This window comes from Spinacia oleracea, chromosome 6 (assembly GCF_020520425.1).
Source record: "Spinacia oleracea cultivar Varoflay chromosome 6, BTI_SOV_V1, whole genome shotgun sequence".
In the NCBI taxonomy this organism is placed as follows: Eukaryota; Viridiplantae; Streptophyta; class Magnoliopsida; order Caryophyllales; family Amaranthaceae; genus Spinacia; species Spinacia oleracea.
The window spans coordinates 39,832,359-39,856,647 of record NC_079492.1 but is presented as its reverse complement, the minus strand read 5'-3'; the positions used below and the strand labels follow the sequence as shown (position 1 = coordinate 39,856,647).

The window sequence follows — 24,289 nt, the reverse complement described above, 5'->3', positions numbered from 1 at the left end:
GAAGCAATGTTGTGCCAACGTACTTGAATATTTCTAAAGCTCGCCGAATAAGCATTTTCGTTCCCAAGCCCGGATCTCACCCATCCGTTTGAAGGATTCAAGGCCTTATCCAAAAATAGAGTCATTGTGCGGTCTTCCCAAACGAGACCTAAAATAAGTTTGATGGCGAATCCTTCGAGGTGCAAAAGAAATTCAACGGTTCTCTAAACGAACCGCCGCATGCCAAACCCCCCATTGTACGAAACGGGAAAAAGATCCAAAAAACAAACCCCTACAATAACCTTTACATCAATTTTAGTAATAGTTTTCCTCCATAGCGAGGTGTTACTTATTGATCCTAAAGGGGTAAGGTACACAAATAATTGTGAGTACATGTTAGTTTTGGTGAAACTCAACGATATAAGTAAGGGGTCCTTTTATTGAAGGAAATATGGCCTTCACCATAGGTGCATTAAGTCTAATACCATGGTTCAGATGAATTGCGAACAATTATTTAGTAAGATTAAGTGATCGGAACAGCTAGCTGGAGCAATGCTTCCGATCAGTGAGTTCTTAAAAATATTAGGCTCACAACTTACTCTTGACTGAACCTTTAAGGTCACACCAATGACATACAACAGATCACCGGATTAAATGAATCGGAAATTCATTTAGTAGCTTTTTGGGAATTACTTTGGAAAAACGTATTATACGATACGACCTTACGTCGAAATCGTATATCGTATCATGAATATTCGTAAGCTAGGCGAAACGAATAATCGTATCGTACGAAGATGATTCGTCGTGTACGATACCATAAATAATAGCCGTAAGGCGTTCGTCGCGAATCCGAGCCTCATCCGAGCTGCCGACCCGTCAAGCCAAGCGCGCATGCGCGCAAGGCCCAACGAACCAGCGAGCTTGCAACGCAGCAAGCAAGCCAGCCCGCATGGACATGGCAGTGCGCACAAATGCGCAGCAACACAGCAGCGAGAAAAGCAAGGCCCACGGCCCTTGCTGCTCGGCTACGCTGTGGGCTTCTGCCTGCAGTGCGTGTGCTGTGCGCGGGCTGTGCACGAGTGTGTGATGTGTGGCCAGTCAAGGCCTTTGGTCTTGGTCGGTTACACTTAATATAACAATTAGGTTATATTTTTTCACACACACAACACAATCAGTTTTTCCGAGTGACCTAAAACCTAATTCCAAAAGTACGTAGTTCAGTTTTTTCTCTCTGCACAAAAAATGTTCATCCCGAAAAGCAAACTATCTTGTGCGTTGTCTAAACTACAATAATCAAGACGGATCTGAACGTGCCGGTGAACCAAATAGAGGAACGACAAGTGGAGTACGTTCTTTGTTCGTGTTCGTTGATACTATACTCGGGAAAAACACGCTTCAAATGTAAGTATGTTTAATCTGTGCTTTATACATGTTTCCTAGCTTTGGGGATGTTCCACACATGTTATGTATTATTAACTGTATTCCCCTACATTTATGTCGTGGAAAAACAGATAGGTTTACCTAATAAGGTCTTAGACGTACCTATCAACCAAGAGTAGTTTCTAGACTATTAGCAAAGGATTTGCTTACCTGAAATATTTTAGAATTGAGTCTAAATACATAATGTGCTTAATTCTTCAATGATTTAAGGATCTTGGAATCATTTTATTCCCACCTGCCGGAATACATAACTTGAATATAATGCTTAATAAATATTGAATTATGCATGAATGCTAGAATTTAAGTTTATTAAGAGAAACTGTGAATGGTTATTTACTTAATTATTCTCTTCAATTGTAGTTTTAACTATGGCAAACAATTCATTCAACATCCGTTCAATTCTCGAAAAGGAGAAGTTGAGCAGGAAAAACTTCCTTGACTGGCAAAGGAACTTCCAAATAGTTATTATGCAGGATGAAAAGGAGTATGTCATGGAAGAGGCGATGCCCGAAGCCGCAGGCGAAGGGGTCACTCAAGCAGCCCTCAATCTTTGGATTGATGCCAAAAAGGATGTAAAATGTCTAATGTTTGCAACCATGAGTGCAGATCTATAGAAAACGTTCATCAACTCAGATGTTTTCACGATCATCAGTGAGTTAGAGAACATGTTCCAAGATCTGGCTCCACTACAACAAAATGAGTAATTAACAGCACCTAATTTACAGCGTTTATGAATAAACGCTATTGTTATAATTAAATAACAAAGCTTTTTTTTACCGCTATTAAAACTTATAAATTAATAGCACTTTAATTCTAAATTAGTATAGTACAGCGTTTTTTATAGATGTGATGTTGAAACATACAGAGTATCCAGTAACTCTTTACCCTAGGGAAAAAAATATGACAAAAACAAAAAAAAAATAAAAAATTCCCTTTACCACCCACGAGGCCACGATACGCGGTTCATCTCAACTCCCCAAAAATTTCTCCAAAACTTCAAGGGTTTCCTTCAAAACTAAAACCTCGAGTTTTCTTCAATTGGAAATTTGTCGAATTCATTTGCGATTTTGCTAGCATCTCTGGAGAACCTTTACTGATGACGAAATTCAGTTGTGGAGGATTTAAATTACTTCTTCTTCTTGGTAAGTTATGCTGAATGAGATGTATGAGTTGTAAATTGTGATTTATGGTATGGATATTAGTATTGTGATTTGCGTTTTACAGGTTTATCAATTTAGATTTTGCGATTTGGCATATGTGAATTGTTGTTGAATTGCGATATGCTGGTTACTTTTGTCGAAGTTGGTGTTTTTTTTCTTAATTTATAGATTTTGACAAATTGATTCTAGCTGAAGATATGACTTGATCTATTTTGATTTTTTAGGTTTTAATGGGATACAGTCCAAGAGGATTTTGAAGGAGCTAAAGGAGAACAATCCTCCTACTTCTCAGACTGATGGTATAATACATTAATAATCTTGTAAAATAGCATTTTTATGGGAGCTGTGAATTTTATTATGATTTTAATTAATCCTATATTTGATTAAAAAAATTTATTTTATGCTTCATAATTGCCTGCATTGCTAATAATTTTGGGATATAATTCTCAAATTTGTGGTCTCTAGTGGTTCCTTGTACTAATTAGGGCCCTCGTCTTGTATGTATCAGTGGGTTTCTTTACTATGTGGTTTGATCTACAAATTAGTTTTCTACGGGTTATGTGGGACAAGAAACTTCAAACAATTGTGAGCAATGAGTTCGCATGTTAAACTCTGAGTTCAATGATATAGCAGAGAATGGGGGTTTAGACCTTTATCATCATTACTTACAAACTCAAACTGATGAAGTTAACGAATAGATATATGATAGAATATGTAGGGGAATACAGTTAAACATAATAACATGTGCGGAACAATCCCCAAAGCCAGGAAACATGTATAAAGCACAGATTAAGCAAACTTACATTCGAACCGTGTTTTCCACAATAATATGTCAACGAACACGAACAAGGAACTCCACTTGTCGTTCCTCTACTTGGTTCACCGACATGTTCAGATCCGTCTTGATAATCGTAGCTTAGACAATCATTCAAGATTTTGTGCTTTTGGGAAGAACACATCCATGGAGGTTGAGAGAGAATTAGGGTTTCTCTCTCCACCTTAGGGTTTGATGTGTGTGGCTGAATTATGTATTAGGTTAGGAAAACAACTTGCATGCAATAATATTATAACCCCTAGGTTACAATACTAATCGGCCAAGCGACAGCCAGCATTATCCGCGCAAGCCCACACACGCACAGCCACATAGGCGCTGGGCCTTGGGCCGCGCTGTGTGCGCTGCTACTGCTGTTCCTTGCATGCGCGCGCGCCCAGCCAAGGCATGGGCCTTGCGCGCTGGCTCGCTGCTACGCCCAGTGGGCCTTGCGCGCCTTGGCTTGTTGGGATGGCAGCGTTTCCTCCTCGTATCCGTTATTAATATATTTCCGATATATTATTTATCGTTTCGTATACGACGAATCACCGTCGTACGATACGATTTATTTGCTTCGCCTAGCTTACAAATATTCGCGATACGATATATGATTCCGATGCAAGGTCGTATCGTATAATACATTTTCCAACTAATTCCCGAAAAGCTATTAAATGAATTTCCGATTCATTTAATCTGGTGATCTGTTAAATGCCATTGGTGTGACCTTGTAGGTTCAGTCAAGAGTAAGTTGTGAGCTTAATATTCATTAGAACTCACTGATCGGAAGCATTGCTCCAGCTAGCTGTTCCGATCACTTGATCTCATTGAATTAATTGTTCGCAATTAATCTGAACCTTGGTATTAGACTTAATGCACCTTGGGTGAAGGACATATTTCCTTCAATCTCCCACTTGTCATTCAGACAAGTGTGCATCCACATTCCTTTGTCACTTAGTGTTACTTACTGAACATAAGGTAAGATCCAAGCCATCCTTATTAGGTCCAGAAGTGTTTCTCGGATTACAGAGTTCAACTGTCAAACTTTTGCAGAAGGTTAAGCCTAACCATTCTGAGCAAGGCCATGCATTTTACAGTATATAACTCTCAGAGAGGCCTTGTTACACAACAAACACCATATCCTATCAAAGATAGGAGGACAATCCATTCTTGCAATCTATGAACACTCACTTTGATTCATAGTACGCCCAATAACTACTTTTATAGCCTCCTTTTACGGTGCGACGTTTAGCTAGTATCAAAGCGAACTAATTCTCAAACGAGCAGACATAATCGCTCATGTTCTGAGGAATGGTTCTAATCACCATTAATGAGAACTACTTATGACATGACTTTAATCTCTTAAAGTGTTCTCATGGTCAATCCGATAAAAGATCCAATAAGTATCTATGCAAATGATTTCTGACATCCAGTCCATCTAGTTCAAGAAACAGAACTATAAATCAACTTGCAATCTAATCTTCATTAGTCATTGGTCGTCCACCTTTCAATGACCTGGATTAGGGATCCTTTGTGACTTCAATATTCAAGTTCACTTATGGGTGTTTCTTTGTCGAAGAATCCATCTTGACATCCCATTTGAATGATTTGAATCACATGGACTTATCATTTAATACTAAACCAAGATTAAATGAACTATGAAATATAATTTCATAAATGATAAATGTTCAAACCAAATGCTTACCAATTTGTGGGCCTCTAACCCAAAATCAAGCATTTAATGTTTTACAGATATAGGCCTTTCACCCAATACTTAGAACATTCATGGAACTCAAACTTGATTCCATATCTGCATATGAATGTTGTGTATCATTCAATGCAGAGGTTTAGTTTATCATACTTTGCTATCCTTAGCATCTTTGCTATCGAAAGCCTTTCGATGTAAGATGAAAAGATCTTTGAATATGTTTCTAGAATGATCTAGTCTTTCGTTGCTGTTTAGAATGATAATCATATCTAAAATAGAAAATCATCCAGGTAGCAGACTTGTGATCAACCTGAGTTCATTGAAGAACTCCCACTAAAAACAACTCCCTTTCATTGCTTCCTAGGCAACAATGAATTCATTTCAATTATGTGGAATTTCAAATGATGCCATACTTTTGGAATACTCCAACTAGTTCACAGAGATGTGGGAGATACATCTTTCAACTGAGAACTTGAAAACTAATCATTGATTCAGTTTCCCATGCATCACATATGGTTTAGAACCTATGTAACCACCTTTTAATCACGACGCCTAATTGCCCGCGTTTGTTTGTGGTTTGCCTAACAACAAGATTCAACTTTTGCTTAGGCAAATGCATGTAGCATCAAAACTTTAGTTATCTTCACTTCCTCTTATCAAGTGCTCATCCTACATTTCCAAATGTATTGGATGTTCTTGATAATGTTCCAATGATCTTTGATCCAGATCAATAGAGATTGGTATAAACTCGTCACGATCCAATGTTCACGAGTTATCTTGGCGATCTATATATCACATTATACATGATTGATTGTAATGCAAAAACCATTCACATTTTAAAATCCAACCATGTGACTTTTAGCTTTATTCTGTTTCAAGAGATACTGAATCTTGCTAAAATCTTGGCATTGCCATGTGATATAAGGTGAAGGTACCTCTTCAAGGTCCTTAATTCTTAGCTCTAGTGATAACAGCCTAGATTTATACTTAGTTAAAGCATTCATAACTTAGACTTACTCATATGGGTTGAGAGTCTCTTTTGAGTCTCTCCATTATGTTTGATTTAGTAATTACTTTTACAGAATCCAAACAACGCTTTAGATCCTATCCAATAGATCTTTAACCCAGTATGTTCTAAGTTTCGCCATGGTTCTAATATTGACAAATACTTTCAAATCTAACCATTTGAATGTCATTTTCAATAGAGAGATATGTATCTCATATATAGAACCAATAAACATAACTTAGCTCCCACTAAACTCCTCATCTATAAGATGATCCATATTTTCATAAAGCTATGATTGCTCAATAGCCTTTTAGACAAATATGGTCCAATTCCCACTTGCATGCTTTAATCTATGAATAGATTTCTTAAGCTTGCTCTTTTATCTAGCATCCAAAACTTTTACATTGTGTGATGTACACAATTCCTTTCTACAAGTCCAATTGAGTAAGGTGTTTCGTTTTCCAATTGCCATATGCAATGATTGCTAGATTTATCCAAAATAGTTTAAGCATTCCGACTTGGTGAAAAAGATTTCAACATTATCAACGCCGTGAAGTTGTTTACAATCTTTAACCACCAATCTAGCTTCTCTTTTGTATGTGTATACAATATCATCTTTGTATGTTTTGAAAACATGTTTGCAACCAATGGGAGTGAACCCTTTATGCAAATCAACCAAATCATAGATTTGATTCTTCAAGATGAAGGTACTTTGGATGAAATGGCCTCAAACCATTTTGTATGGCCTCGAACCATACGTATGTTTCAGATGGCCTCAAACCATACTTGGGAATTTTTAATTCGTCGTAGCTAACCTGTAAGTCGTATGTTCTTGAAGCACTTTCTAAAGTCTTCATAGTTTTCATTCCTAAAGATATCTATGTATCTATCTTGGTTGAATTCTATTGCTTATACGATTTACCTAGGTATTGAACATCAAACGTTAGTGTCTATAAACACATTACTCAAGTCCTTTGAGTATTAGGATTCTCTTGAAGCACTTCTAAAGTCTTCATGAAGCTCTTCCAAAGGCTTCTAAATGCGGAGCTTTTCCAAAGACTCCTAAGTATCCTATATTTGTTTGTTGCTTGACTCGAAGTCCATTCAAGGTCATTTTTCTCCCACTTGCCTTTTTGGAAATATGATGGTTTCCTAAAAGACATTATCTTAAGCAACAACCATATGTTCTCAGATTTGTGGTAGAATCAATACCTTTTGTTTCTATGAGTCGCTCATAAAGAAACATATATCTATCCTTGAGTTTGTTTGATGTAAACACTAACTCCCACTGGGTTCGACAACCCTAGATATATATGTACTGAAAAGATGTACTGAACCGAAGTTCAATCCTTATGACATCTTATCTTTAGCTTTGACAACTTTGTTTAGTGTGAAAGTCACTTGAGAGTATCATTTAGAAACTATATAGGAAAATAGTCGTGATTATCGTTAATCGAATGGATTCCGATTTCTCCATTTGGACATACCATATTCTTATGGAGCTTCGATTGTTATAATGTCATATAAACAATCTAGATAATCTTTCTTGGCTCATGCAAACATCACCTTGACCCAGCCTAGATGTTCCAAGATTCTTGCCAAGTTGATTTTATACCCTTTTGTGAATTACATTGAATCATTTCACACATTCAACTTTGAGTAAATATAGCCATATTTTCTCAAATTCTTGTGAAATAGGTAAGTCATAAAATCCATCTTTGGCCCATGAACTTCATTGTCTAGAAACTTCTAACAATAGTCCATTTCTATGTCATGTTCAACAAGCAAGACCCACGTGTCTTAACTTAACCAACTTTCAGAAATCCATGCCATGGAATCTTAGAATGTTGACTTGTTGATATGGTCGTATGACATTGCCAAAGATATGTGGAACACAAATCAAGATGTTTGATTTGAACCTGAAGTTTGAGTGTGAAGAGATTCGTTTGTTTATTAATCAATCATATGACTCAACCCTTAAGTGACCATTTCATTCAAATAAACACTCAAAGAATGTTTTTTTTACTTTGAATGTGAGTCTTTCCGTTGTCCAAACGGAAATTGATTATGATGATTAATGGAACATAATACCATTAAGTTCCAGCCTTTAGAAGAACTTTAAAACAAACATGATGACCCTACAATTAATGTAGCACAACTTTGCTTCATTTCCCACTTGTAGGTCAATTACCAGACTTAGCTCCCGGAATTTGAGTTCTTAACAAGAGTTAGAACCTCAAGCGGTAATCTAATTACATAGGAGTCTATTTGCTAAGTCGTTTCTCTTTAACATAAACTTCAACGTAGAAATTGAATATTGAATTCATTTCTTTTGTTCCCCTTTCCTATCCTTTCTAGCATGTTTTCTTATAGTCCTAGAGATTTTACTCTTTGCTTGATCTTCTTACTTTGTTATGCGTACAAAGTCCCTTTCTTTTGTTCACTTTGAATGACCACATCCAATGAGTCTAGTTCATTATCGAATCAAAAGAAAATTGGTTGTTAACCATTGGTTAAACATGAGTCTTTAATTCAATGCTTCATTATTTCAAAACTACCCAGTATTCTGAATATATGAGGTCCAATTGGTCTACCATTCAAATTTTAGTTTGAAAACAACCATGAAGATCACTATAAGAAAATAGCATTCAAGATACGCTCTCACTCTCCTTTTCTTTGAGAATCGCTCTCAAAATAGTTACCAATCGATCGAGGAAATATCGCAGTTCTATTGTCCGAACGCAATAAAGTTAAAGATTTACGATTCTACAAAATGAACTAGCAAAGAAAAACACTTATCATACTTTAATAACTTGAAATAAAAGCATTCACGCAATCATCAAAGCTATTAAAACATTTCATTCATGCAAAAGCAAAAACATGGTCCAAAATGAATGAAACGATTCCAAGACCCCAAAAGTCCTAAATCCTTAAGCAGATTTAGCATGTCTTAAGTAGTTTAAGATTTTAGGTAAGCAAAACCTATTGCTAGTAATCTCCAAATTACTCTTGGTTAATAAATTAATGCCATAATTTATCCCATTGCCACAACATAATGCCATTGTTGTTTGAGTTGAAACCACAATCAACGTGCTCCTTTAGGACGCCTTACCACCTAAGTCAACTAATAGCACCTCGCTTTAGCGTAAACCTACTATCTTAGATCCCTAGATTTTTGTAAGTGCTTGATTTGGAAGGCAATTTTTAAACTCAATATTACTTGGACCTAGTTGTTTCTATGTTGGTTCGATTATTTAGTGAACTTAATCTAATCGATTCATACGAAACAACCTATTCATGCAAAGCATACATGCATTCATACATTCACGCATAATATATATATATATATATATATATATATATATATATATATATATATATATATATATATATATATATATATCAAAGTGCATAAATAAATGGTGATCTAGTATGGCCCAAAACATCTTGTCTTGAAGCATCCAATCTTCATCACCTCCTTGTTAGCTTGGCATCGTCTTGAATCTTCGTTTAAATGCTAACTTAAAGTTCTAAACTTAGAAATACTTGAAAATAATAAATTACATCAAAATTTCCATGGTACACATACCATATTTAAAACTTTACATTCAAATATAGAACGGTACGCAGAACATATTTAACTATCCTAAATTGGCCATACTAGTCACTTGGAGTACCTGCATTACATAAAATATATATTCTATACATTCACCCATTCGTATGCTAAAACGAATGGCCCATGTTCACATAAACGCGTCCTAAAAGATTAATCAATTTCCAAATTATTAATCCTTAGACTTTATTCTAATTAAAATTGAATTTAATTAAAATAATGCGACCTACGAAAATAATTAAAAAAATAATTATTTCATTTTAATTTCATTTAGTGGCTCCCACTCAAACCAATAATTATTCCGGATAATTAATTATGAAATATTAAATTAAAACTCGCGGCCCGGCCCAAGCAAATAAAATATTAAATTAAATATCTCGTTAGCCCAAATTAATGCAAATAAGTCAAGCCCAACAAAAAATTGTCATGTGCTTACTTGGGCTAGGCTTGCGCCCAGCCCATTAGCATTGCGTGGCCTACGAGGCACACGAGCATAGCCCGCAGCCATTGCAGCCGTCGCATGGCCTACGAGACATGCGAGCATAGCCCGCACCCATCGCATGCCAGCGCACGCGTACCCGCAGCATCGCTGCTGCCCTACGTGCCTTGCTCGACTCGTCGTAGCGCATCGCTGCACCATCGCAAGGGCTTGCGCCCTGCAATGCGCGCAACACGCGCCCTTGACCTATCGCCCAGCGCGCGCGGCACGCAGCGTGCATGCTGCTGCCCGCGTCGCTGCGACTTGATTGCGCACGGTAGCTCGCATGGCTCGTCGAGCCACACGCCCACCACACACATGTGTTCGTGCCTTTGGTTCTTGATAAGGACCAACTTAATTAAAATTTAATTTAATTTCACGAACTTGCATTAATTTTATTTTTCAAAAAGTTACGATTTTTATTTTCGAAAAACAACGATTTTTAACGATTCAATAAACTTTAACGACAATCCAATTTCGTAAAATTATTAAATCAAGGGCTAACAATATTCAAACTTTTAAGAACGAACGAATCAACATTAAAGTTTGAACTTTTAATTAATAAAATCCGAAGCTTTAAATCGTTCATAAACAATTAAATTTCAGATTTTAATAATTTGGTTTAAGTGCGATTAAAATTGACGAAACCATTCAAAATTTTAATCCAATAATTTTTAAAATTAGCCACTCATCCATGAAATTATATCCCCTTTCCCAATTAACCGAATTATTAAACTAAAATTAAATAAAATTCAATTAGGGTTTCAAATTTTACGAATTGGGGAAAGGCAAAATTAGGGTTTATACTTACCGAAAAAATCTGAAATTTTTACCATAGATCAAGCATGTACCCAAAAACAATTTTTCAATATTTCAAGTAATTCCGAGTAGGTTAGTTTGACCTTTTAATTGAATTACTGTCCGACACTTTTAATTTTTAATGAAAAATTAACAAAAACGCCCAAAACACGATACTTCGAGGCCTGTTTTCACAATTCTATTCCCATGAGTTGATCTTAGAAATTCGTTTTCCATCAGATTAAGGTTTTAAAAATCGAAAAAGCGAACATTTTTTATTTCGGACCTGATTATTACGCAATTCATCCAATAATTCGTAAAAATTCCGAAAAATCAACAAAAATTCCAAATATTTCGACAGATACAAAAACAATAATAATCATGCTAATTCATGCTTTGAATACATAAAGCTCATGATACCACTGTAGGGGAATACAGTTAAACATAATAACATGTGCGCAACAATCCCCAAAGCCAAGAAATATGTATAAAGCACAGATTAAGCAAACTTACATTCGAAGCGTGTTTTCCACAATAATATGTCAACGAACACGAACAAAGAACTCCACTTGTCGTTCCTCTACTTGGATCACCGACATGTTCAGATCCGTCTTGATAATCGTAGCTTAGACAATCATTCAAGAGTTTGTGCTTTTGGGAAGAACACATCCATGGAGGTTGAGAGACAATTAGGGTTTCTCTCTCCACCATAGGGTTTGATGTGTGTGGCTGAAATATGCATTAGGTTAGGAAAACAACTTGCATGCAATAATATTATAACCCCTAGGTTACAATACTAACCGGCCAAGGCACAAAGGCCAAGCGCCAGCCAGCATTATCCGCGCAAGCCCACACGCGCACAGCCACACAGGCGCTGGGCCTTGGGCCGCGCTGTGTGCGCTGCTACTGCTGTTCCTTGCATGCGCGCGCGCCCAGCCAAGGCATGGGCCTTGCGCGCTGGCTCGCTGCTACGCCCAGTGGGCCTTGCGCGCTTGCGCGCCTTGGCTTGTTGGGCTGGCAGCGTTGCCTCCTCGTATCCGCCATTAATATACTTCGATATATTATTTATCATTTCGTATATGACGAATCACCGTCGTACGATACGATTTATTTGCTTCGCCTAGCTTACGAATATTCGCGATACGATATACGATTACGGTGCAAGGTCGTATCGTATAATACGTTTTCCAACTAATTCCCGAAAAGCTATTAAATGAATTTCCGATTCATTTAATCCGGTGATCTGTTTCATGCCATTGGTGTGACCTTGTAGGTTTAGTCAAGAGTAAGTTGTGAGCATAATATTCATTAAAACTCACTGATCGGAAGCATTGCTCCAGCTAGCTGTTCCGATCACTTGATCTCACTGAATTAATTGTTCGCAATTAATCTGAACCTTGGTATTAGACTTAATGCACCTTGGGTGAAGGACATATTTCCTTCAGAATAAACAATGGTGTTTACAGATGTGGGTTTGCCACAAAGAAAGAGCCGTATGATCAAGTAAATACTTTTTTGAATTTGAATTTGTGATCCATTATGTTTTGTTGTTCTGGTGTTGCAACCAGGTGTCCTGCAGAGTTCTAATGATGCCTGTTTATGATTCATTTTCCTAGGTTGTTGACAAACTGTATGAAGCACTGGACAAATGCAAAGATACACTGACTGAAGCAAATATACGTTTATTTGTACCTCTAGTTCGGTTTGATGAGGTAAAATGATTGCGTAGTAGTGGATTCATTAGTGCTAGTCTTACTGTTCAGGAAATTCAGTTGTCCAAAACCATGTTTCAGAAGTCATCAGTAATCGGCATTGGTTAAGTTTACAAATTTGTGTACTTTCTGAAAGTTCAATATTAACTCATTTTCTGAAAAACAATGTATTGAATCCCTGGTCCAATGTGTTTATGTGGGCTATGTATGATCTCAAGTGTTCCTAAAGAACCTTAACCAGTATCTAGGTCTCTGGGAAAACTCGCTAATGATCCTCTTTAGTTTCTATGGTACAGGCTTCTATTAGAATACGGTTGAATGAAATATCACTTACATTGTTCTATAGTAACGTTTTTGATATTTAGGTCTTATAGAATCTCTACTATACGTCATTTTTGAGGGGACCAGGGGGGGAGGAAGATCTATTTTACAACCTAATAAGTTCCTTAAGAGCAGTACAACCTAATAAGCTCCTTAAGAGCAGTACAACCTAATAAGTTCAAGTCCATGACTCTAAGATCGGAGACTCTACGTAGAGTGTCTCCTTAAAACCATAACATCCTGCAAATCACAAATTCACGTCCTGTAATTCATAAAAGTTTTGGGAGTTACCAGTTTCCAACTATTTCATGCATCAGAGAGGATGATTTACTAATGACAGAACTCTTAAACTTGGGATTTATAGGATTTTTGTCACTTCTAAATATAGTTGGAAGTAAGAACTGAGTCTTTGTTTCAGTATTCATGTGCTACTTACCTGTTCACATAAAATCTTGAGCTTCTTTGGTAAACTAAATTCCTCACAAGGGTTATCAGTCTGACAGTCTCCTATTGTCGTTCGGGTGACTCATAGACATTTTTGCAGCGTGATGTTTCATGCTCTAATTGATACTCCAATAGAAAAGCGTTGAAGTACTTATATAACATAGAACACCATTCAAGATTGTTTGGTGTATCATGTATGTACGTGCATTATTAATTTATGTTATTGTCAATATATATTGTGATTAATACTACGTACTGTATAAGATATAAGATAGAAGATAGAAGATAGAAGATGGGGGTACCTGTTTCCAAGGAGGGAATGAAGGTGGAGAATAAGGTGTTCCTCTTGAGGGGAAAAGGCGCCTCGCTTAAGGTCAGGCCGGAGATAATTAATCCAGCGAAGGCGGCAGCTCTTACCGCATCTTTGGAGGCCAGCATTCCTAGCAATGTCTGTGAGGGGGTCGAAAAAGCACGAGGCTAATGCGTGACCTTGTCCCTCATGGGTGTAACGTTTCTTTTTGTCAAATCAAGTGTAATTGGATTTCCTGTGAGTTTACACCCAATTGACTAGTAATATAGGAGTCGCCATTCAGTTTTTAACGACAATGAGAAAAACTGACAAAACTCGGTTATCGTGACATAAAGGGAGTGCAATTATGTTTGACCACGACGGCCGTAGGTTACCTTGTGATCCCTGGTGTGGGGATCTCTCAACATACACCCGCAAGGTAGAGATTGAGGGTTCGGGGGACTGTAACTACCGAGAGGAGTACTCGCTCTTCGATAACTCCAGAGGCAGGATATCCTTACTAGCTCAGCATAAATAATTGAAGGGACATGTGTTAACTATTAAACTAATCTGAGTTGATTTTAACAATATGCAACATATAGTACTAAATCGAGCGCGATTATCTGATTTAGATTGTTTTAAGGGACCTAGCATGATAATCCAATTTCCCAAAAATATCATATTTATTAGGCGTGATCGAACAATCAGATTTAGTTAGTTTAACAGTTCATAAAAGGGCGAGGAAAGCAATTAAATCATAGAAAAGGGACACATTACGACGCACCCTTGAGAGGTGCGTCACGGTTCTCAGAAAACTAACCACTTTGACTTTGCTATTTCTCCTTTTATTTAATGAATCTCAAATTATGGGACAGGATACGTTCTGTTCGATTTATGGATCGATTGCGACAGAACGCGTGATCATTTTTGGAGCGTGAGGCTTAGGCTTAGGGGTTTAGAGTCAATACTCAGAATAATAATTGTGTGTTGTGTGTCCTTTTTTCACGTCGAACTTGGGCTATATTTATAGAAAAGAGTTCGTGGAAAGATAGAATTGTAGAGCTCTAATCCACGAGGAATTAGGAAAGAATACGTCCCAGGTAATTTCAGCGCCCAGGCCTGGGCGCCGAAGATTTCGGCGCCCAGAGCCAGACGTTGAAAATAGGATCGGGGCTGTTTTCTTAGTCAGATTCGGATTCCTAGAATCCGGAGTGTTTGAGACTTAATCGAGTCTTTTAGTGCGTATTAACCTTGTGATGGAATGTGTCTGGGCCCGTTACGAACTCTAGGCTCGTTAGGATTTTAATTAATACGTGACTCTTATTTTCGAATCATATTAGGAATAGGATTCTCTCATAATCTCTATCTCATTCAGGATTTATGTTGGAGTGTAACACCTAATTCGGACAGGTTTCTATCTTTTATGACTTGCCACTTTTAACAACTACCCATTACGGCAGTTACTATTTTTAGCAGGTTTCCATAAATAGCAGGTTTCTATAAATAGCAGGTTTCGGGTGAAATGAAAAGGGGTGATCGAGATTCGTTATTTTATAGGAGATGCGTTGTCAAGTGGAGATTTATGCTTTCATCATCGAACCTTCCCTTTCGGGAATGGGGACAAAAGTAGGTGTCTACAGTTAGCCCCCACTTTGACTGAGTCTTGGAGTAAGACGATGGTCAAAGTATTAGACGGAGTGCGTTGCACAAGCCATGGTGACCTGTTTTGGCGAGGGTCTCACGAGCCCCCGAGTGATAACATTTGACTTAAGGGTCATCACTTGAAGTGTCGACATATCCCTTACGTGTCATTGGGATTTATCAACTGATAGTATAGAAACTTCCTCACTTTGTCATTGGAAGGATCTAAAGGTGCGTAGAAACTCCCTCACTTTGTCATTGGGAGTAGCTACAGATGTTTTCGAAATCAAAGCTATAAAGTGTAATTGGGCCTGGCCAAGCCCAATCACGAGGTAAATTTTTTTTTAAAGATTCTCATTTTCAGGGTAAGCTAAACGAGAAAACCCCCTTGTTTTTATGGGACGTAAAACGAAGGAAAATCCAGCACATCGTTCTTTTTTGGAAAAAACGGAAAACCAATCTTTGGAAAAAGGGAAAGCTACTCACATCGTTCTTTTTTGGAAAAACGGAAAACAGAAAAAGTTATCGCTGCAGCGACTAAGGACCTGCGCGGTTAGTGACGCAGACCCCGCCGGCTAAAGATGGCGAGCCTGTCCGCTAAGGGTGGACACCCCGTCCGATAGAAGTGGACGAATCTATTTTTGAAATTTGAAAATAAGGACCTACGCGGTTTGTGACGTAGACCCCGCCGGCTAAAGATGGCGAACCTGTCCGCTAAGGGTGGACACCCCGTCCGATAGAAGTGGACGAATCTATTTTGAAATTTGTTTCGTGTTCATTTTTTGAAAATAAGGACCTACGTGGTTTGTGCCGTAGACCCCGCCGGCTGAATATGGCGAGCCTGTTTCATTTTGTTTTTTTTGAAGACTCTATTTTTCGAAAACTGAGGATCTGCGCGGCTAGTGACGCAGACCCCGCCCGCTGAGGGTGGGCGAACCCTGTCCGCTGAGGGTGGACGTCCCTGAATTCGTTTTTCGTTTGGTAACTCGCGTGGTTCGTGACGTGATCTTGCCAACTGAGATGGGCAAGTTTCCTATTTTTCATCGTGATTTCTTTTTTGAGAATTTCTTTTGTTCATTCTTTCAAGAGCGAATTCTTACGAGGGATGCTCGGATTTAGTTATAACCTGAACGTGGGTTGACAATGGGTTTAGACGGACTTTTGTCTTGCGACCGTCTGCTTTCGTGGTTTTGAGCTAGTCTTTACGGCTCGATTTTTGCCACCACTTGGTCTTCGATCAGAGGACCGTGTACAAGTGTCAATGACGATCCCTTTTCTGAGGTTGAACCTGTTCTTTTGAGATCATCCAAACATGGAACGGCGTACGGGAATGTGATTTTGATTGCGCACTTTTTGTTGGAGTATACTTTTCGCGAGCCCCCAAGCATTTGGGCTTTGTTGGTCATTTTTCGCATACTTCATAACGTCTTTTAATCATGTTTGGGGTCGAGCTCGTATGTGCGAGTGACCTTTCATAGTGGTGTGCTATTTTGGTGAAGTCATGGGGTGCGACTTCAGTCTTCGGGCGACAAGGTTTAATATCATCCGGTTCAACTTGACCCGGATTAATCTTTTGACAGACAAACATTTTTTATTTGAGAAACCAACGACTTAACAACATTTTTTGGTGTTTCGAAGAATGACCTTGATATTTCACATTTGTTTTGAAAAGTGTACATATATGTTCCTTGAGACAAGTCTAAGTTTCGACCAAGTTTTACCATTCATTTTTGCTATTTGGGAGTTTAAAGGTGCTTTTGGGCTTGATCTTAATTGCAATAGGGCCTTGTGTCTAGCAACACGGTTTTAAGTCTTTTCCTGTTCCGCGTTTTGTGAAATCTAGGCCTTTGGCTGCATTTTCGACGCCCAAGGCTGGGCGTTAATTATTTCGGCGCCCAGCTTTGGGCGCTGAAAGTCCTTTCCTGGCGAATTTTGACTTTCGGATTTCTTAACGCGTTTCCTTATGGGATCAGGATGTCACTTGATGCGTTCAGCTATATATAGGGGCTAGATACGTCCCTATTTTCCATCACTCTCAATTTCCTTCTTTCTTTGCTGTGTTTTAGTTACTCCTTGCTTTCGTCATGTCGATTCCTACTTTCTCACTCCAACGGGCTGTTAGGCGTTGGCTATGGGCCCTTACTCCTACAGAAAAAGCTTTGTTAAAAGAATACCACTTAGAGGCACTTTTAGGCTTACAACAAATTAATATTGACTATAATTTTCTGCATGCAGCCCTAAGCTTTTGGGATTCCGATCATCATGTTTTTGTCTTTCGGGGCAACGAAATATGTCCTTTGCCAGATGAATTCGCTGCGATCCTTGGTTATCCTACTAATGCTACCCCTGCCACTCTTGGCACTATTGAAGAGGGTAAAACAACCATAGGGGCTTTCCTAGGACTAGATGCTAACATGCTTGCTGAATTTGTTGTAGGTGATGAGGTTAATTTGGCAAAACTTGTAAAACATCACTTTAGGCCTAGTAAGAATATGACCGAACAAAAATTGAATATTCGAGCTCCTTGTATTTTGCTTGTTGAATCATTATTTGCTGTCGAATAATAATGGTGAGTTCGGTGACATAAGGTTGATCCCCTTGATTAGCCAGATGGAAAGTTTTTATTCTATTATGCCGTTGGTTGTTGCCGAGACTTTGCTGAGTGCGGATGAGCTGAAGAAGGATGCCAAATCTGAATATTTTAAGGGAAGCCCCCTATTACTGCAGGTAATCGATTTTTTTTTCTTTGCGCATGTATACGTTTTTTTTTGCATACATATTTTTTATTCGTCCTGCCTTGGGGCTGAGTTTCAGCGCCCAGGGCTGGGCGCTAGAATTTTCGGCGCCTGGTCCTGGGCGTTGAAACTGCGCCCCAGGAACCGTTTTCTTTTTATTATTTTCTTTGATCGTACCCGTTTTTTGCAGGTTTGGCTCGTGGAACGGCTTAGGCTCTTGGAAACTCCTGCCGATCCTAAACATTATCGCCCTATAGCCTTGGGTAACCGAAAATATTTGCACCGAGGCCAGGACGAGGCCGAGTGGGCCTCCTTTTTTACTCATGGTATATGTTCTATTAAGTGGGTGGTACCGTGGTGGGGTTTGACTACTATAACGGGGGGCTCTGATGTATCGGTTTATGTTTCCTTGTTGGGGCTATCTCGGCCCATTTATATTTTCCCTTACCGAGTCATGCGTCAATACGGTTTAAGGCAGACTATCCCCTTTTCTGATACGGTACCACCTAAAGTAGCGGCCTTTTCACAAGCACGGGTTCAAGCGTGGGCTAAGTATTATGATGGTCTCCCGCGTTGGGCCGTAGCTACAAATGGCTTTGTGGGTCTTTCTGAAAACTACAAGTTGTGGATGAGCTCCGATGATAAGTCCGTGAGGACCGAGGCTCGAAATGGGGAGCCGGCTGAGCTTTTGATACCTCGCATTCGGGTCAGATATGAGGGTCGTGATTCTGCCAATCCTCGCACCCATGGTATTAAGACTGTGAAAGCTCGTCCTGATCGAAAGCGAAAGGAAGCTCCTCCCCGTTCCAGTTCTAGGCCTAAAAAGGTGCCTAACATGAAGGGGCTTGCTGTTGTTAAAAGAAGTGCAGGCTCTCGTGGAGATCGTAGCCGGAACAATGTATGGGTTAGGAAGGCTCAGCCGCCTGTAGAAACAGTGGCTAGTCTAGTTGATGATAATAATTCTTCTCCCACCATTGTCTGTGCCCTTGAGGCTGAGCGGGCTATAACCGAGAATGTTTCTGAAGTCTTGGCGTCTTCGGAAGTTAGTGTCCAGGAGCCGGTTCTTATTGAGATTGATATAGGGACAGCGCAGAAAACTGTGGGGGTGGATCCTGCGAACATTGCCCTCTACAAGACTTTATTTGATGATCCGGAAGAACTAGAGTAGTGTAGTTCTTGCTAGGGTGTAGGTGCCCTTTATTTATTTCAGTTGTGTTTGTTTTTTCATTTCTTAGCACTTTGTTTTCCTTCTTATTATTTTTCAATAAAGGCGTATTTTATTTTTCATTTTCTTTTTTTGTTTCTCCTCTTTTTTATATTTTTATATGTCTAACACTTTTTGCACAATTTATATATGTTTTTTTTATTGGACCGAATCCTTGGTAAAGATTGCCTACGTATCTTGTCAGAATCAGGTCGCGCGTAGTTCTAGCTAGAATAAATTCTAAGATGCCGGATTTTGATAGATATGCCCTGAGGTGGAAGCATATTACTTAACCGGTTAAATGAGTGAAGTATTATCATTATTTTCGTCTGCCGTTTTTTTTTTGCCGTAAGTCGCGTAAAAAATGAAATTCGACTATTTTTTGTATGGCTATATTTTTTGGTGAGCCTATTTGGATACGTGTTGTACCCCCCAAGTGTTCGTTATTTTTCCGTTATGTGCGGATAAAATGACGAGCACTTCTAAAAAATGTGGCAGGCAGAGATTTTCAACGCCTAGGCTGGGGCGTCAAAGATTTCGGCGCCCAGCCCTGGGCGCTGAAAATGATTTTTGGCGGTCGTTTTTGACGCTTTGCTTCACGTGTTCTTGCATTTATTTTTTTTCTTCATTTTAGTGCTTTGCTTTTTACTTGTATAAAAAATTGATTTTGAGGCTATTTCGGAGGCTTTTTTGACTGTTAGCATGAGACACATTTTTGTCCGGATTAATTTTTTCTATTCGTGACTCGAAACGGCTTTGAAAATGGAGTTAGGGTACGGGAGTTATGAAGATCTTTGTGTAGGCTTTTGGGTGGGTTTGAGGTGCGTGTCGTTTTTGAAGGGTATGGTGGGGTTACATTTTATTAATTCCCTTTTTAAGCAACATTTGCATTTGTTTTGGATTTTGATTTCTTTGGGTTGCATGGATTGACTTTTATGATGACACTGGTTGACTTTTATGTTTTGGGGATATGAAGGGGATGGTACGGTTTATTTTTTGGATTTCGGGAATTGGTTCCCATGGCACGATTTCAAGACCGAGTGGGTCTCGTTTATTGGGCCTAGAGTGGGCCGCCTCTTTATTTTTGTATTTTGCAAGTGCATTTGGTGCTTACTTAGTGTTAGAATAATAATTTTAGGAGAAATATTACGCCTTTATTAATTTGGAAAGTAAGGGAAACACACTGAAATAAAATTGACCTATGTTCTAAGGGGTCTTAGGACCATCTAAAGTCTTTATTATTTTTTCTACCAATCTAAAGAACTACTAGGCGCTTTTACTAAGGTGCTCTATGTGGCTCAAGCCTTGGGATTAGTCTCGTAAAACTTTGGTCCTTCACCGGTACTCATCTTGAATTCCATTCCTTTTGCATTGACCCACTGATATGTCTTCACCCATCCGTTCTCGATCTCTTCTAGTGTTGATGCAGGAGCGATTAACCGGGTTGGATCGAAACCTTCATCTTGTAGAGCTAGGGTAGTCATCACAGTCTCGTCCTCCATAGGCCTCGATTCGTTAAACAATGTCCATAAAGCTTGGTTGTCCAATATTTCAGCTGTTTTAGTCTTGGTGAGGTGGGGTGCCTCATCCAAGGTGTGGCAGTCATGGAAGATTTCAAATCCTGGTTTTAGCAAGCCATCCTGAACGAAGGGTTCAGGGAAATCACAGCATGGGTGTCCTTCTCCTTCCCGAATGAACATCCCGTTAAGGGTTCTTTGCTACGGGGGAATGAGGGTGGTTTGTTTGGCCTTGTTAAGGCGTAACCCAGACAGGCGGTCAGCAATATCTTCCTCCGTTGGTTCATAGCCTAAGCCAAAGGGAGTAGATTTGTTGGGTAAAGGATTGAATGTGCATTCCTTCTTCCTTATGCCCAATGGGGTTCCAGGGAAATAACCTTGAGCTAAAAGCATTCTAGGGATGACTCGGGATGCGTGCGGGTCTAGGAATGCTGGATCATAATCTTCGATGAACTGGATTGCTTCTTCCATTTGAAACCCGTAAAGGTCGTCTGCAGTTTCGGCCGTTCCAACCATAGTACAACTGACGTCGAGAGGAGGGGCGCGAATTTCTAGTATTACCCCGTTATGGTTAAGTTTAACCATTTGGTGCAAGGTAGAAGCTACACCTCCTAAGTCATGGAGCCAAGGTCGCCCCAAGAGGAGGTTGAAAGTGGGCTTGATGTCGATTATTTGAAACTCCGTGGTGCGTGCCACAGGCCCGGTTTGTATGGTAAGGTTGATTTTTCCCAACACAGGCCTTCGGGGGTTATCATAAGCTCGTACCCCTTGCGTGGAGGTTTGGAAGTCATCGTTTCCTAGCCCCAAGCAATGGGCGGTTCGCAATGGGCAAACATTAACCGCCGAATCGTTATATACGAGCGCTAGGGGGATGTTTTGTCCTTTGCATCCAACTACTAGATAGAGGGCTTTACTGTGAGCACCCCCCTCTTTGGGCAAGTCTTTGTCAGTGAAAATTATGGCCTTTTCTCCGGCATCTCTCATGACGTGGTTAACCAATGAGTCAGGTGTGATATCTGTAGGTACTGAGATGAGGTCGAGTGAGCGAATAAGCTTTTCGCGATGTTCCTTTGAAGTACACATGAGATCCCAGATGGTAATTTCGGCTTTGGTTCTTTTTAGTTGTTTCAAGAGAGGATTTTCAATGACTTCTGCGACGGTGGCGTGCCGTCCATTCTCAGGAGTTTGCCTAACTGGGATATCGTCCATAGGAGGTGGGCGAATATCCGGTTGGTATATCCTTCCGGATCGGGTGAGGTTGTCGACCTCGGGCTCCTGAGGGGTGGTGTCAATGTGAGCATACCCGGGCCAAGTTTCAGTAAAGAGGTCCTGGCCCGACATTTGAGATAGGTAAATATCTTTAGCATCATCATCCCACACACCGCACACTTCTCTCTCGATTCGATCCATAGGGACCACAGCGAGTGGTGCACCTTGAGGCGTAATGTACACCGTAGGGTCGAAGTTCTCATTTTCTGGTTGGTCGAGAGAGATGTGACAAGAGCCGAGTGGGCTTTTGTTGTTGTTGGGTTTTCCAACGTTAGGGAGAGGTATCACTTCATCCTCTATCATGTCCTGTATTGTATTTTTTAGGTTCTAGCAGTTTTCGGTGTCATGCCCATTTCCTTGATGGAACTTGCAATAAGTACCTTCGACCCAATATTTTCTCTTGACAGGAGGGTCACGGGTGGGGCCTATAGGTCTCGACTTTCCTTTATTGGTTAGTCTTTCGAAGGCTTGGACCAAAGTCGACCCGAGTGGGGCAAACTTTTGGTCTCGGACCCATCTTCCAGGGCTTCTTCGGGCGGGAGTCTCCTCTACGGCATGGACTTCTTGGCCTTGGGATGTGTTGCCCCTGTTGTAGGTGTTGCTTTTGTATGCGGGTTTACTTTGTATTGTTTTTGCGAGATCATCCTCGATCTTTATTCCCACATCATAAACTCTTTTGAAAGTGTCAAGTCCCAGGTACCTAAGGTGTTGTCTGTAAGCCGGGTCCAGGTTGTCATTGAATTTTTGGACCAATTCTGTTTCGGGAGGCCTATTGATTAGTTGGGCCGCCTGGTCCCTCCATCTAGCAAAGTAGGTTGTGAAACCCTCATTTTTCTTTTGGAAAAGAACTTCCAGCTCGCTCATGGTGACTTGAAAATCCATGTTCGACGAGTATTGCTTGATGAAGACATTGACAAAGTCTTCCCAAGTGGGGAAGAGCTTAGGGTCCTGGTGATAGTACCATTTGAGCGGCACAGGTTCCAAGGACAAAGGAAAGGCAGGTAAATACATGGACTTGTCCATGCCTTTCACGTTCATGGAATTCACAAAGCTCAATAGATGATCACGGGGATTGTCCGTGGCTTTAAACTTTGGTAAGTCAGATGAACTAAACTTTTCTGGTAGTTTGCCAGGAAAAGGTTCAGGATCGAGGGAGAAGTACTTGCTCCCCATGGTTTGCTGTAGGACCATTTTTTCAATCCTCTTCTCGTTATCGAGGTCATTTTTGGCTTGTGCAGCCGCTAAGGCTTCGTTTTCCATTTTCAGTTGGCCCATGAGTTGGGTCATTTGAGCCATCTGGTCTCGCAATTCTTCGATGGACATGTTTGAGGGTGTGAATAGAGGTTGGGGAAGCGGAGATCCTTGAAATGAGGGATGACGGACGGAGCTTGGAGTCACTAAACCTGGTGTTGGCGATGTATCTTCGAGACGTACTAACCTTTGATTTCCCGATCGGCACCAAGTGGCAGGACCAGTCCTATGCATAACATAAGCTAAAGTTTAGGCCCTAAAGTTTCAAGCATTACTTAGTCTAGACTTTGACTCTCTCTATTGGTTTTTCGCTCTTTCTTTTGTTGGTACACTTTTAGTTCTTTCTCTTGGTCATTCTTTGGATTTTCAAAACACTTGCCCGTGTGACATTCATAGTTATTAGCATGTTCGGTTTCGGTGCCGAGCATTGTCGTCGTAGGAGGCCTAACAACGACACAAAGAGTTATTTATTTATTTTTTATTTTTTTAGTCGCTTCTAGAATCGAGTGCTTCTTCTTACGCAATCATTCACAATTTTTTTTACGAACGTTTTTTTTGTGCTACGTATTTTCCTTTTGCGCGGGCACCGAGGCTGCTGCGCCTGACCAGAAGGCCAAGCAGCAACTTCAGAGCCTAGCGAGGGCGTGAGAAATTCTGGCGCCCAGCCAGGGGCGTTGAAAATGCGTCCCTGGCTGGTTCTCGTTTTCTGTTTGCGTCTACTTTTGTTTATGAGACTTCGATTTCGCGTGCTTGCCTAATAACGTCCTTTACGCGTCGTGCAGCGTTTGTGGGATTCTTTACAGGCCGTCCCGAGCGTCGCTTATTTTTGTGGCGATCGTTCGGGTTTGCGGAACACGTATTTCAGTATAACTCTTTGGCAAATTGGTTTATGAATGTTTGGGCAACTTTTTAAGGT

General features: G+C 39.9%; 1 protein-coding gene across 1 annotated transcript; it reads left to right on the top strand.

Annotated features, from left to right (window-relative positions):
- Window positions 1–2,515: 2,515 nt before the first annotated feature.
- On the top strand, window positions 2,516–13,067 carry LOC130463084 (uncharacterized). Its single transcript, XM_056832121.1, has 5 exons — window positions 2,516–2,561; window positions 2,804–2,878; window positions 12,420–12,493; window positions 12,607–12,702; window positions 12,999–13,067. Exons 1-5 carry the CDS (start codon window positions 2,516–2,518, stop codon window positions 13,065–13,067), a joined length of 360 nt encoding a protein of 119 aa, XP_056688099.1.
- The last annotated feature ends 11,222 nt before the right edge of the window (window positions 13,068–24,289 follow it).

Coding starts and splice junctions, on each gene's coding strand:
- LOC130463084 (XM_056832121.1), top strand. CDS start 2,516: ATGACGAAATTCAGTTGTGGAGGATTTAAATTACTTCTTCTTCTTG. Junction 12,494..12,606: donor AGAAAGAGCCGTATGATCAA/GTAAATACTTTT, acceptor TCATTTTCCTAG/GTTGTTGACAAACTGTATGA. Junction 12,703..12,998: donor CTCTAGTTCGGTTTGATGAG/GTAAAATGATTG, acceptor TCTATGGTACAG/GCTTCTATTAGAATACGGTT.